The sequence below is a fragment of the Penicillium argentinense genome (genome assembly GCF_028826775.1).
Source record: "Penicillium argentinense strain IBT 30761 chromosome Unknown utg000005l_segment0_segment0, whole genome shotgun sequence".
Classification (NCBI taxonomy): domain Eukaryota; kingdom Fungi; phylum Ascomycota; class Eurotiomycetes; order Eurotiales; family Aspergillaceae; genus Penicillium; species Penicillium argentinense.
In genome coordinates this window covers 2,357,571-2,371,647 of record NW_026622664.1, presented here as the reverse complement: position 1 = coordinate 2,371,647, position 14,077 = coordinate 2,357,571, and the positions used below count along the sequence as shown (strand labels likewise).

Sequence of the window (14,077 nt, the reverse complement as noted above, 5' to 3'; positions counted from 1 at the left end):
GATGCCCACAGATAATCTTTTTCAGTTGACCACGCAGAGGTCAAATAACAGAGAGAGAAAAAGGGGCCGGGGATATCGGCATTTATGCATCCACCTCCATATCGCCCTGTTCGAGAATCTTCACCTCATTGGTATTCCGCGACCACTGGGCCTTCAGGTCGACCTTGAACTCCGAGGAAGTGACACCAAACATTTTCATGAGGGTAGTCTGGCGGGAGTCCAGAGTATCACCCTCGCGACAGACCAGGTAGCCCTCCTGATCATCGGTCAACTCGAGCATAACCTTGCCCTTGACCAGGCGAGTGGGGACGCCGAGTTTGCGCAGTGCAGGCTCAATGGTGTGGCTGATAGGCTCGTCGTCGCTAGTGGGAATTTCGCCAGCTCGGGAGTACACCAGGCCGTTGGGGATAGAGAAAGAGCGGGTGGCCTCGGTTCCAGCACGGGCAAAGTCTGAAGGGCGGAAGTTTTCGAAATATTGAATCACAGACTCGGCGGATCGGGAGGTGAAGAGCAAGCCAACAGCACCGGTGAGATAAGGAGTGAGTTTGTGCAGATTAGGCGCAGCCTCAGTCTCGGGGTTGCTTCCCAGAGCCTTTGCCATGACCTTGGTCTTACCAAAAAACAGGCTAAAGATACGAAAGTTAGTAAGTTTAATATGGAACGAATAGACAGATATGATGGGTAATGATTTTGTTGGCCGTAGATTATGAAATCAACGACACAACTAATGGCATATTTGAAACACATACCGGCTGTCAGCAAACTCAGAGCGTACATCCTTCAAGTAGGTGTTTCGCATGTTGTCCACCGCAAAGACGAACAGGTGATCATATTCCTCCACACATTCCCGGATGTTGGCGTAGAGCCGGCGGGTCTGCTCCTTGTGGTCCTTCTTGGCCGTCTTCGACTCATGGACGACGCGCGCGCGCTTTGAACGAGGCATTGTGGAATGGCGGAATTAAAGCGTGGTTTGTAGACAACGGAGGGCCTCGAATGTGGCATTGGCATTTTTTTCGTTGATAACCGGATCAACAGTTGTGCCGCGCTTATCCGACCCCACTAGCCCCGATGGGGCAAGCAGCTGAAGGTCGCGCTTGCGCCCGGACGAAACCCGTTCTGCGACGACCAGCAGGGTGAGGGCCGACAAGGCACAATGCTGGATTTCATGGACTACATCCAGCTCGCCTTTGCGGAGGCCACCAACTGGAACCGCGACAACTCATACCTATCGCTCACCACCACCGCACAGTGTGAGTGACTCGACTTCAGGGATCCGCCATAGGCTTGATACTAACGTATTCAAACAGCGATCCTGGACTTTTCTACTCCGGAAAGATTGCGAGTTCGTGTTTCTTCACTCTCAACTCCTCATTTCGCAACCAGCTACACGCTAGGCACGGTGGGCTTGCTCGATGGCTCCGTATCGTACCTCTTCAGTACTGTCCCTCTTCACAACACGCCGAGTCGGAGCGCGTTGATACCTCTTCGAAAGATCTCTCCGGGTTACCGTCAAGTATATCCGCCGATAGCCCCCGTGCAGTCATGGGGCTGGGACTCGCTTTTAAATGGAGTCGGCATTCCCGGCCTGAAGAACGGGCCCGCATCCAAGTTTCCCACGCGCAAGGACGATGAACAAACGGTAGATGAGGCTGCACAACGGAAAGCAACTCTTTTGCATGCCTCGCTTCAACTTCCGTCGCCAACCACGTTGTATGCACTATTCCTGCGCAGGATGTCCCCAACCACACAACTGTCCCTTGCGGTTTGCTCGACCCGAGGACCGCCTTTATCAAATTCCGCACCGCAGGCATCAATGCTCGCTCAATTATCTCATGACACGGGCAAATACTGCAACGAGTATCTATTCAGTACTGATAACGCACTTTTTGGCTGGCGTGGTCTCTGGAATTTTGGTCCTGATCCTCGTGTTACCCGCGATGATGCGCCGCCTCGATTGTCACTTCTATCCGCCGGAGCAGAAGCATACTACTCACCAGTATCTTCACTCATCGGAATGTCAACAGGACTGCGATTCAGCACACTCCCGGCAGCGACCGAAGTGCCTTCGCCTTCATCTACATCTACACCTCCCACACCTATATCCACATTTCCCTATACCTTGACGCTCACTCTCACCCCTATCACTGGCTCTTTGTCCACGACATATTCCCTCCGTGCCTCACCGAATCTCGCATTCAGTTCGCGGTTTGGCTTCAATGTCTACAGTTGGGAGAGCGAAATGGTTGCCGGCTGTGAACTCTGGCGGAGGGCCAAGAAATCCACCTCCCCCGCGAACGACGATCTTGAATGGGCTCGGCGGAAAATGCGCCTGCACGATTTCTCTGCCTCGTTGCCCGGTTCCCCGCCGCCGACCCCTCCACTCCCCTCTGACCCGGTTCATCCCGAGCCTGTTACGGGCTCAGAGACAGATGACAGTGAAGCCAATGATTCCGTGATCAAGCTCCGCATAGACCAATCTTGGAATGTACGTCTACTATGGGAAGGTCGAGTCAAAGAGCTCCTGGTGAGTGCAGGTGTCGGGTTGGGCCCGGGATCCTTCTCGCTGTCTCCGAGTCTGTCCTCCACTGCTTCGGGGAGTGGGTCGACGCAGAGTGGAGGTGGCGCACCCTCATACTGGCGTGGGGTTGGAGTTTCGGTCATGTATTCATCATGATACTACCCTAGGGTATGTGGATGCATGGGCACATTTGTGCTGCTGATACCCTTTGTTTTGCATTCTATATGCATGCCATACGCATTTATATTTGGAGCTGCTAAATTTGTCCAAGTCTCATCATTCGATATCTTAATATGCCGCAAGCCGGAAATATTCGCGGTCTCACATTGTACATATATTTTCATGAAAACATATCACGTTCAAATATTTTAACCCAACTATCTGGTATTACGGTTGCGTTCCTCAATAACTTGCTCAGATGCGGGCGTTGATGATATCGACGACTGTATGTATAGTTAGCACCACGTATAAATCGACTCGGATCAATTGGCTGGAACTTACAGGCAGGCTTCAAGCTGGCACCACCAACAAGGAAACCGTCAACGTCGGGCTGCGTAGCGAGCTCACGGCAGTTCTTCTCGCTAACGGAGCCACCATAGATGACACGGACATCATCCGCGGCCTGGGCGGAGATGGTCTCACCGAGCCATTTGCGGATAGCGGCGTGGACCTCCTGGGCCTGCTCGGTGGTGGCAACCTTGCCGGTGCCAATGGCCCTAGAATGGAATTAGTGTCTAGGTTCAAGAATGTAGTATATGAAAGGAGTAGAAGCTTACCAGACGGGCTCGTAGGCGATGACAACCTTAGCCCACTGCTCCTTGCTCAGCTCCTTTGCGGCGGCATTGAGCTGACGGGTAACGACCTCGATAGTCTTGTTGGCCTCACGCTCCTATTGTTATGACAAAGAGGTCGGGTGTTAGCGGAGAGTCTTTCATGCAGGTCCCATCCCGATGACCCACACCGGGACCCGAGACGAAAAACGGGTAACCGAGCGAAGGTGAAATGACGTACCTCGAGAGTCTCACCAATGCAGAAGATAACTGAGACGCCGCCATCAACGGCGGCCTTGACCTTGCGGGCAATGAACTGTTATCTGAGTATTAGCCGTCTGTTTCCCAGATTCGGGGCTGCCGTTTCGGGCCGCCGGTGTACTAGCTGTAGAAAGTACGTACCTCGTCGGACTCCTTGAGAATGACACGACGTTCGCTGTGGCCAATGACGGCCCAGTTGATGCTAGTGTCCTTCAGCTGCTCGACGCTGATCTCACCGGTGAAAGCACCGTTGGGCTTGTCGAAGACGTTCTGGGCGGCAACGCCGATCTTGGGGTCGGCCAGCTCGCGGGTGAGGGTGAGGTACAGGGCGGGAGGAGAGATGACAACCTCGGTAGTCGAGTCGAGCTTGGCGGAGTTGAGGTTCTTCACGATGTCGGTGATGCTCTGGCGAACACCGTTCCTGGGTACTGGTCAATCGTGCTGTCTTGAAGGTTGGGTAATGCACGGATAGGTAGGTATGGAGGGGCAGCGCGTTGAGCGCGGGGTAGTAGGGATAAAGGGTAGACCTACATCTTGAAGTTACCACCGACGAAGAATTGGCGAGGCATGATGTTGGATTGTGAAGGGTATGTTTTTGAAGCTGAGAAAGAAGAAGAATGAGAATGAATGAGTTGGAGAGAAGAGGAGAGTTGGGCGGGTAAAGGAAATGGAGGGGCACTTCGTCCCGAGGATCGGCATTGGCGCCTGAGATACCAGGCATGAAAGTTATGACGTTAACCGGATGTTTGGAAGTAGTTATCGTGGCCCACCTTAAGCTTAAAACCATGGCATGGGGTATCTGCAAGAGCTACATCAGCTTGCATCTCTCGCCGGGATGTAGCGTTCGTCTATGTACTATCCTACCCATTGGCTCAGAGTGTGACCTAGTCTACACATAATGACTATAACATGGATGTAGAAGTAACTATACTGTATGGACCTAGATTGGGAAGCATCCGGCATGTTCGTTTCTTTGTAAATTCGATGTAACATTATGACCAAATAACCTCGAAGGACAGTATTATGGATAGGGGCCCTAGGAAGCACAAGATAACCGCTTATTTATCTCTGAAGGTGTTGATACCTCAATTCGATGCGAAATAGTTTTCGTGTTTTCTTTCTTTTCATGCCAAATGAATGTTTCATATCGATAAACACAAAACACCAAGGTCAGAATGCATAACGAATGGAGAAGATAAGTAATGGGAGACAAATTAAAAACCGGAAAAGAAAAACACGAGATGGAGTCAGGGTAGCACTAATTAGTCATTATTTCCCATGCCACTAGTCTTGGGGCAATCACACCCGCAATGGCGCATCGAGGAGAAATCCCAGAAGGATCTACAGCGTCGAAGCTGATGAGAATCCTCCATCGTCTTCTGTAGTATTCGAGTTTGGTTCTCAAAGGCCCTTTCCCAGTGCTCAATACGAGCTTCACAATCAAGCAAACGGCTTCGTAGTTCTTCATCATCGATCCTGTGGATTCGATACTTCTTCTCCCACATTCTATTAGGATCTGCGCCCATCCCCAGACCCCGTGCTCTTTTGACAGGGAAGCCGTTCTTTGCGGCCATCATATCCATATAGTAGTAGCGGAGGGGGTGATACCTATCCAATCTGCGCTCCATATTACGGCTCTTCGACTTGCGGTGAAAATGAGATCCAAGTCCAGGTTCTCGGCGAGCAGGACTACACGAGCGTTGCCGCGGAGTGGATTGTGCAGATGGTTGTGGTGTTTGCTGACACTCACAATCCATATTGTCAGGATGCGCTGTTTCAGAGCTCATCCTAGATGGGGATTGGTCAAATATCATGGACTCGTCGTCGTCCTCGCTATCGACTTCTTCAGAAGACCAACCCGCATCGTGCTCCATATTTCTGTTTTCACTATGCCAGGCCACATGTTAGCCATTGTCAAAATCACCACGCAGGTTCGGCTCGTTTTCCAGTATCTGCACTTACTTTTCAAGTGCCGTGTGCCCACCCATGCCTATAAATTGATCTTCCGCGGCAGGATGCCCCAGGTCAAGTCTGGTAAAAGGCGACGTTACTGACACCGGTCGTGGGAGGGGACCCTGAACCACATAGCCGGGGCCAATCACTTGACCCGGCATGAATGGCTTTGTTGCCGGATTCCCCGGTGGCATCATCATTGCTGATGTGCTATTATGATCATTCCGGAAGGGCATATCAAGTTCCACCAGATCTCCCATAGGTGTCCTTGGATATGACTTGGTTTTTATGGGTCGTTTCATTAAGATGATGTCCATCGAGACGGTCTCATAATCATCCCGATGGGCGTTGCGGGCCTTCGATGGTCTGTCGCGTTCCTTTGCATAGACACAGCTCCATTCCACCGAGGGGTCATTCCGCCGCTGCTCATGGATCAACTGGTTCACATGAGCACGGCGGGTGTCGGACAGGTTTTGATACTGCTGTACAGCTGAGACCTTGTTCGCCCGTTTTTGGACCATCTTGTAGAACTCGCCCTGCGAGAGGTGCATCTGGGTGCGCTCCACCCGATTCCATGTTGCCTTTTGCCCCGTCGTCGGGTCTGCTTTGAAGAATTGGTAGCCTTCATATACCACGGCGCTGAGCATTGGCTCGGATGCTGTCGGGTTCGGAGTTGCTTGGGTCTCATTGGCGGTGTCCACGGGGACGCTGCCACGAATCTGAGGCGAGACCTGGGTTGATGGAGTTGGTAATCCAGAAGCGACGAATTTTTCTTGGCCGCCAACAGCATTATCGTTCTCAAGATGGAATGTCGTCATGGTTCTAGTAGGAGAGATGAGACTACCGCAAGGCACATATATCGGTCGCAGGCTGTCAGAAGAGGAAATAAACTGGTGATGAGAGAAAACCACTACCACGACCCGGTCGTCTTATACTTCGGTCTCTCACCTCCAACTCGTATTCGATACCGATGCCCGGGTGAAGAGGCTCCATTTTACAACAGGTCTGGCGAGAGGGCGAGGGGTGGTGATTGGCGGGTGGAGGATGAGGCTCGGCGAGCTTACTGTACAACTTGAAGCGCCGTGCGGGAACACGCATCTTTTGGCCCCACATTCAACAACATTCGAACCCGGGTGTCGGAGGTTCGAGGTTAAGGCCGCCGAGGGGGACGAGCTCACCTATCCCATGCGATCAGCCGCGGGCACGGGTCGTTTCTATAGTGTCTTTCTAGAATCCGTCTCGGTCTGATCACATTAGCCCGTTCTCGCCCGTCGCGTGGACTACGCCCGGCTCACCCCGGTGCGCCTTGTCACAGGGTAGCTGCCAAATTACACCATTTTGAGTCTGCCTTATTGGCACAGTCATTTAGACTCAGACTTGGCTGCCCCGGGCCAATAATGGGCGAATTCTGACAGCCGCATCCTCTGATGCAGTGGGAGCTCCAGCCGGGAGTTCATTTGATGAGGCTCTGCGGTTGCCTTCCTATTTGGCAACGAAACAGGGGGGCTGGAATGGAGCTGCCTCGTCACACCGGCACATCCCCGAAACAACATTGTTCCATTGTTCTCTACCGTGAATGGCATGGTTTTGCTGAAAGTCATTTCGAAGCAAACAGCCTGCCTTTGTTCTGTCTCACGCTTTGTGTGTATAAAACTGACATTAAATCTCATTTTTGACAAGTCTTCTTTGTACTGCAATCGAGGGAAGACCATTATGCTCGAGTCTTCTTCCGAGCCTCTTCTATTTAAGCAGCTCATTAGACCTCGAATGTTCTCGAGTCACACAGGTAATTACAATCCGAATTGCACAGCATCATATCCATTGCCTATAAACGCCAATCCCATTCAAATCTCCAGGTGTCCTAACACCAAATTCTAACCAACCATGTCTGCCGGACCTGCAAGTCCTGCAGGCTCCTCCACACTGGGACCTCCTCCAGGTTCTCCGCCTGCTGATGTGTGGGCGGAGTCGTTTCCCATGCTTGTCAATCGATTGCTAGATCCTGCAGACCCGCTCGCTCAGAAACACTGGCATCTTCATCTTACGTTGCGGTATCGTATGGAAAACGCCTTTATTGCCAGAGGTGACAAGCCAGTCTCGCGATGTGAGCACGTGGTCTTTGAGGGGTACCAAGGTGGCCGATCCGATGAATTGGCCTTTCAACAAAATGAAGACCCCGTCCTGATACATCGTATTGACCCCACGTTCCGTGGAGAAACTGCGGCGGATCGGTTGCAGTCTATGTGCCCCGAAGTTACAAAGGTCCATTTTCAGGTATTTGGTGTTGCTGGGTCAGGCAGTAAGTCATCATCTTTTTCCCACTTTGCTTCCTGGATGGAGCCACTAACATGCAATAGCTTTCGGTACGGTGTTCGTCGCCCAGGAGCGCGGCGAAGAAGGCTCTGACCCTAGAGCCTTAAAGTACGTTGCTGTCAAGGCAGAACGGCATAACACTTTACTTGCGGACCGCATGGATGATCGCTACAGTCCCGGCATGGTCTTGCTTCACGAGAAGTCTGAAGAGCTGCATTATATCCCCGTCGAGGCATTCATTCTCTTTTTATTAACCACAAGTGACAGGTTTCCTACTCTCGATTCTGTCTATGTCCATGACCAGTACCAGGCCATTGTCATGTCCTCCTGCGTCGACATTACCCCGGATATGGACCCAAACTCCTATCCCTCCGGTGCGATATTTAAACCATTCCAGGGGCAGTATTTGATAAATCTGGATCATACACCCCTTCTAGATGAGATGGAAGCCTGTAAGGTTGCTTCGCATCTCCTACAAGGGATGTTAGAATTGGCAGACATGAATCTCTACCACAATGACATTTCCGTTCTCAACTTCGTCGTTGGTCAGGATCTGAGTGTAAGTGAGTCCAGAATATCACCGCAGGTTCAAAGGCTAACTGTGCTATTTTATAGGTTACAATATTTGACGTGGCAAATTGCGCGTTTGGATTCGAAGAGGAGGATTATATAGCTCCGTGGAGCTACCTTCCTTTTCAGGAGTACCAAATGGCGCCTGAACTTGCCGAGTCTTTGGCTCATGTCGGATGGTTTAAAAAGCGCGTTCGATACTCAGATGACTTGCGCAAATGGGCGATGTGGAAGCTTGGTGTAATCATCTATGGGATTCTTCACGGTTATTGGCCATGGGACACTGAGCGAGACGGGCACGTTAATCTGCTCGATTGGTATAAAGTACCTGGCGAGTCAGAAGTCACAAGGGTCATTAGAAGAAGAAAAAGAATCATGAATGACCCATTGCCTCTTAATGAGAGCCTTAGCCAAGACTGCAAGGATGTGCTTCAAGCTATGCTAGCTAAGAACCCATATGATCGACCAGCGCTGCGCGAGCTAGCATCCAACTTTCCCTGGTTCAGACAATGGACGTATGCGAATCGGGTCTGGAGACGTCCATTTTCACAAAGATTTTATAACGAGTGTTGGAAGAAGGATGACACTGTGAAAGAGTCGCCCTCCAAAGAGCACGTCTAAGGCTCCCGAGGTCGGTTTCAAATGGCTGAAGTTTTATAGGCTAGATCGTGTGACAGACTGAAGGAAGCTGATTTCAAAAGTGTGAGTACTGGTATCGATGGTTTTCATTCATTGACAGTCGAGACTAGTTACAAAAGATGTGAAGAAAGCAAAAAGAACACTTTGGTGAAATTTATCTTTTTTGAAGTATGAAAGACTATGACTATAATAAAAATGAAACGCCTGGATGGATCAACCGAATTGGCGTCAGAGTTTACGTAAATGCCAGGTGAAGGTGCTTATATACCCTACAACTAGTAGGTACTCTTATGCGGTCTTATGTAGAGTAGGCAAACCCGTAATGCTAGGAGAACTTGAGCAAGACTCAAGACAATACGAGTACTCCACTATTCTATTGGTTCTGTCAAACTTGATGTGAGCTGCGGCAGAGTTGCCAAGCGAGTATGAAATGAAGTTTCGGGTTGAAACTGCGCCGCATTCAAGCCCACTGGGGTATTACTAGTTTGTCGCTAGCAGCTGTGGCTTCAAAATCGACGAATGAAACGCCAAGTAAAGTGAGGCAACATGAAATCAGAAAAGGCTTGCGCCAAAAATCAGCCCATTTGCAGATCCTAATAATAAAGCAGAAAATACGAAAGCAAAAAAAAGATAATGTCGTCATCGTCGAAGACTATCCAGTCTGGCTTGAAGGTCATCGTCGTCCGTGTGGCCTCCGCCGCCTATAGCCTGCGCAACCCGATTATCTTCTGCGGGTGCTTTCTGGATATCCGAAGGCGTCTCGCCCAGCTGTTTTTTGAATAGTCAGCATCCCATGCATATTCTCGTGTTCGATTATCACTGAAACGAACCGCCTGGCCCAGATCGACACCAATCTCATCCAGCACTTCCTTGACAATATCCTCCCCCTCCTCTTCTTCTCCCTCCATCCCAGTAGCTTCGTCGATAGCATCGTCCATCATTTCTTGTCGTTCATCCATGATCTCGTTCTCGCGTTCAAATTCCATCGCAATACGCTGCAGTCCTGGAAGATTCATCTGTCGGTTCATACCACCCAGAAGCTTCGTTGCACCTTTCATGGACTGCATCATCTGCTCGTTGCTCCGGACCGTCTGGGGGGTAAAACAGTAAGCAGCTGGATGCGAGGGAGGCCGCAATATCGTTTCTTTTCATACCTGGATGCGAAGTGAGATCGCCTGTAACTGTGTGCGCATCTGGTAGAACTTCTGGATATATCTGTTGTATTGCCATATCGTCAGTCATTTCCGCGACGAAGCAGTACAAGCTTGAATATAGGCCACTTACCTGCGAGTTCGGACGAGGTCCTTAGCCTGAATCTTGCAAGCCCCGACCTGGCCATTTTTGGCGCTCTTCTTAATATCCTGGACTAGCTTTTTCTCTTGATTCTCCAGTTTGGTCCGCTCTCGATCCAGCTCGCGCTGTGTCCGGTCGAGGGCTCGTTGGTGTTTGCGCAGGCGCTCGGCGGGCGTCATACGCTTGCCGAATGCCCATTCGACGATCTAAGACTGAATTAGTAAGAAGGTGACGAAAGTTATCCAGCTGCCGGTTCAAAACAACGCACATTCATGGTGACTGGCGGGGGTACGTCTGGAGATAAGAGGGGGAAATCGACGAGGCCTATTTACACAACGACGGTGACATCAATCGAGACCGCCGCATTACAGCGCGGTAAGTTACAGGTCACATGCCGGCGCTAAACTCCTTCAGGCTACGAACGTCACCTTGGAAAACTTCCCTATCCGAGGAAACAAACACTCGGAAAATCTTCGATGGCTGCCCAGTGCTGTGTCTATCCGTCATGAGTCAGGAATATTTCCCTAGTGAGGGCTCCTCGAAGGCTGGCTCTTCCCGTTTTCCGGGCGAGGAGGAAGAAATGAGTCCTTTTCAACCCCCGCCAGCATACATGACTGTGGGCAATGGATCAACTTCGGAAAGCGCTACAGCACTGATGTCTTCACTGAATAACGATTCCGGATATGGAGGCAGCATTGCTGGCGATAGCACCCAAGAGACCGATGCGAGTGCAGCTTGGCGCGCAGAGCTGAGGCAAGATAGACCAACTCCCGCGCATACTCCGACGCGCCCCGGCGAGTGGAATCCCGCAAGTGAGTGACTCGAGTTGAGGGTGTGACAGCGGTTCTATTTGGGAGATTCCAGGGCTGACCTCTTCTGCTGCAGCTGATCACGAGAGACAAGTTGTCGCAAACCACGTGCATCAGCTTCTTTAGTACGTTAGAACCCCTCTCTATGGTCAGCAGCCTGTCAACTGCTAACATCTACACCTATAGCAACTCGAACCGAACTAAACTAGGTCGCGCAATCTCTCGGACAGTCGAAACTTTGAAGGAGCTTCAGGATATGAACCGCCAGTGGCCTGCCCACTACCCTTCCGTGCAAAACGCCCAAAACAACCCTCTGTCCCCCTCAGAACGCCCCCAGCTACACCATGCACAGTCGGATATTGGACAGAACGAAAGCAGGTCCTCAACGCCACCTCGTCCTGGGTCGCTTAAACGTGCTGCAACCACAACTGGGGATGATCTTGGAGAGTCTAGCGCCACTGCCGAGCGCCGTGCACCACCTGAGCCCAGATTGATTACCCCTCAGATCGCTCAGGAATTCTCGATTCTCAAGTTGGATCTGAAACTGGGTGCTCTGTCGCAGGCGGAGCTGGTACACTCGTTGGAGAAAGGTTCGATCGCCTCGTTGTTGGATGGGAAAATCAACCAGAGCATTAAGCACCTACTTTCCCTACGAGACCGTATCGAAGATACTTCGAGCAAAGTCTTGATCACAGGAGATTTGAATGCCGGCAAATCAACATTTTGCAACGCTCTTCTTCGCAAGAAGGTTCTCCCCGAAGACCAGCAACCTTGTACCAGCATTTTCTGTGAAGTCCTGGACGCTCGAGAGAACAACGGTATTGAGGAGGTACATGCTGTGCACAAGAATGTCCAGTATAACCGCAACGATGAAACCACATACGACGTCTATTCGATGAGCGAGCTCGAAAACATCGTTGTGGATAACTCCAAGTATATGCAGTGCAAAGTCTATGTCAAGGATGTTCGAACTATTGACGAGTCTCTCCTCAACAACGGCGTGGTCGATATTGCATTGATCGATGCACCCGGTCTCAATTCCGATTCTCTCAAGACAACGGCCGTTTTTGCTCGACAGGAAGAGATCGATGTCGTCGTTTTCGTGGTCTCTGCCGCAAACCACTTTACTCTCTCGGCTAAGGAGTTTATTCTCAACGCCGCGCATGAGAAGGCTTACATTTTTATGGTTGTAAACGGATTTGATCAAATCCGTGATAAACAACGATGCGAGCGCATGATCCTTGATCAAGTGGCCAAACTCAGCCCTCGCACATACAAAGAGTCTGCCGAGTTGGTCCATTTCGTTTCGAGTAATGCGATTCCTGTTGCTCCTCCCGTCGTTGTCTCGCAATCTGGCTCTGGTGGAGGTGGTGACGGTGGTAGTTCTGACCCTCACGATGACGGTGATGACGATGACAATGACGACAAGCCCAATTCTCGTAAGGACAAAGGTAAGGCCAAGGAGAAGGAAAAGATCCAAGATTTTGAAAAACTGGAAGGGGCTCTCAGGCGATTCGTTCTTGAGAAGCGGTCTCGGTCCAAGCTTGCTCCAGCTCGAACTTATCTGCTTAACCTTCTTGCCGATCTCAATTCCCTTGCTACCGTCAACCGTGATGTTGCTGAGTCGGAGCTCAGGCGGGTGACGGACGAGCTTGCTGAGCTTGAGCCCGCTTATGAAAACGGCAAAAAGAAGAAGAGCGAACTTTCTGACGGCGTGGACAAAGCTATTGACGATTCGTGCGCGGATGTGTATAATCACACTCGATCCACTCTGTCTAACACCATTGCGCGGGTCTCTGAAGCTGACCTTGGTGTCGAATACCCTGGTCTCTTTGCGGTTTTCCAGTATGCAGAGGACTTGAAACTCGCGATGCTGGATCAGATTTCCGCAGCTGTCGCTGGCTGTGAGGATTACGCTCGTGACAAGACTGTTAAGGGGGTTGGCTTCATTCAAAACATTGGACTTTTGCATGTTGGGGAGGACAAATTCTCCCCTCTCAATTTCCGTGCGGATCTTATGTTCCGCCGGGGTCGTCGCCACACCTTTGGCCGACAGGTCGACACTGAAGTCGACTTCTGGGATTTCTTCGATATCGCAGGTCTCTGGGAACGCCAAGAAAAGATGGCAGGGACGGGCGTTGCCATGACTGCAGTGACTATGCTGGGTGGTCGGGCCCTCAGTGGCTTTAGCTGGGTTGACAGTGCATTCAGTGCGGTCAAGTTCCTCGGTCCGAAAAACTTGCGCCGTCTAGTCCTTCCTGGTCTCTTTGCCGCTGGTGAGTCTCCTAAAGTTTTGTTACACATTCCTTGAAGACTACGTTGTACTAACTTGAGAAACAGCTATCTTGACCACAGCCTACGTGCTGTCATCCATCCCTACGACTTTGCCTCCACGTTTATCCCACAAGATCGCAGCAACTCTTTCTGATATGGACTATGTTCATTCAAATGCCAACCGAATTTCCTCTGAGGTCAGACGTATTCTCCGCCTGCCCGCAAACAATTTGCAGGCCAGTCTGGCTCAAGATATCGAGGACCTTGCCCGGCGCAAGCAGGAGGTCGGCAAGGTAAAGCAGGAAAGCGATGTTGCTCTTAAGTACTTCGCAAACCTTTTCCGTGAAAGTGGCGAGAACCGTCGCTCTGTGGAGGATCTTGACCTTGACGGCCCGCTTCCTGGTGGCATGGGTGCTTACGAGGCATGAGCATTATCTCTCTATTCCAAGGCCCGCGTTTCTACGGGCAGGAATCTTCTCGGAGGACCGAGTCCCCAAGGTTTTCTTTTCTCCAGCTTCTCCCACCCCATCATTCTCTCCAACAACCTGAAAGTGTACATTTATCTCGCCTTTTCCCCTTTCTTTTCTGATATCCCTTCTCTTTGTATCGTATTTCCAACGCCGGTGGTTTCACTATTTCCGGCTGGGTACAGCGGTTCTTCAGAATCTTTTTCTCTT

The 14,077-nt window shown here is 50.9% G+C and overlaps 7 protein-coding genes across 7 annotated transcripts; 3 read left to right on the top strand and 4 right to left on the bottom strand.

Annotated features, from left to right (window-relative positions):
- Window positions 1-82: 82 nt before the first annotated feature.
- Window positions 83-943, bottom strand: N7532_005681 (ribosome assembly factor MRT4; the record flags this gene model as incomplete). The annotated part of the gene is made up of 2 exons (XM_056618175.1): window positions 83-626; window positions 750-943. The coding sequence occupies 2 exons, from the start codon at window positions 941-943 to the stop codon at window positions 83-85; spliced, it is 738 nt and encodes a 245-aa protein (XP_056474334.1).
- Window positions 944-1,153: 210 nt separating this feature from the next.
- N7532_005680 (mitochondrial distribution and morphology protein 10) lies at window positions 1,154-2,674 on the top strand (the record flags this gene model as incomplete). The annotated part of the gene is made up of 2 exons (XM_056618174.1): window positions 1,154-1,250; window positions 1,308-2,674. 2 exons carry the CDS (start codon window positions 1,154-1,156, stop codon window positions 2,672-2,674), a joined length of 1,464 nt encoding a protein of 487 aa, XP_056474333.1.
- Window positions 2,675-2,932: 258 nt separating this feature from the next.
- Window positions 2,933-4,118, bottom strand: N7532_005679 (triose-phosphate isomerase TPI1; the record flags this gene model as incomplete). Its single annotated transcript, XM_056618173.1, has 6 exons — window positions 2,933-2,961; window positions 3,020-3,234; window positions 3,295-3,407; window positions 3,530-3,604; window positions 3,691-3,970; window positions 4,081-4,118. The coding sequence occupies 6 exons, from the start codon at window positions 4,116-4,118 to the stop codon at window positions 2,933-2,935; spliced, it is 750 nt and encodes a 249-aa protein (XP_056474332.1).
- Window positions 4,119-5,238: 1,120 nt separating this feature from the next.
- Window positions 5,239-6,320, bottom strand: N7532_005678 (uncharacterized protein; the record flags this gene model as incomplete). The annotated part of the gene is given in 3 exon segments (XM_056618172.1): window positions 5,239-5,288; window positions 5,300-5,427; window positions 5,512-6,320. The coding sequence occupies 3 exon segments, from the start codon at window positions 6,318-6,320 to the stop codon at window positions 5,239-5,241; spliced, it is 987 nt and encodes a 328-aa protein (XP_056474331.1).
- Window positions 6,321-7,386: 1,066 nt separating this feature from the next.
- N7532_005677 (Protein kinase domain-containing protein) lies at window positions 7,387-9,006 on the top strand (the record flags this gene model as incomplete). The annotated part of the gene is made up of 3 exons (XM_056618171.1): window positions 7,387-7,801; window positions 7,860-8,374; window positions 8,431-9,006. The coding sequence occupies 3 exons, from the start codon at window positions 7,387-7,389 to the stop codon at window positions 9,004-9,006; spliced, it is 1,506 nt and encodes a 501-aa protein (XP_056474330.1).
- A 657-nt stretch (window positions 9,007-9,663) lies between these two features.
- Window positions 9,664-10,591, bottom strand: N7532_005676 (ESCRT-III subunit protein DID4; the record flags this gene model as incomplete). The annotated part of the gene is made up of 5 exons (XM_056618170.1): window positions 9,664-9,792; window positions 9,855-10,115; window positions 10,179-10,239; window positions 10,309-10,523; window positions 10,586-10,591. The coding sequence occupies 5 exons, from the start codon at window positions 10,589-10,591 to the stop codon at window positions 9,664-9,666; spliced, it is 672 nt and encodes a 223-aa protein (XP_056474329.1).
- A 117-nt stretch (window positions 10,592-10,708) lies between these two features.
- On the top strand, window positions 10,709-13,828 carry N7532_005675 (mitofusin; the record flags this gene model as incomplete). The annotated part of the gene is made up of 4 exons (XM_056618169.1): window positions 10,709-11,129; window positions 11,182-11,251; window positions 11,313-13,402; window positions 13,467-13,828. 4 exons carry the CDS (start codon window positions 10,709-10,711, stop codon window positions 13,826-13,828), a joined length of 2,943 nt encoding a protein of 980 aa, XP_056474328.1.
- Window positions 13,829-14,077: the final 249 nt, after the last annotated feature.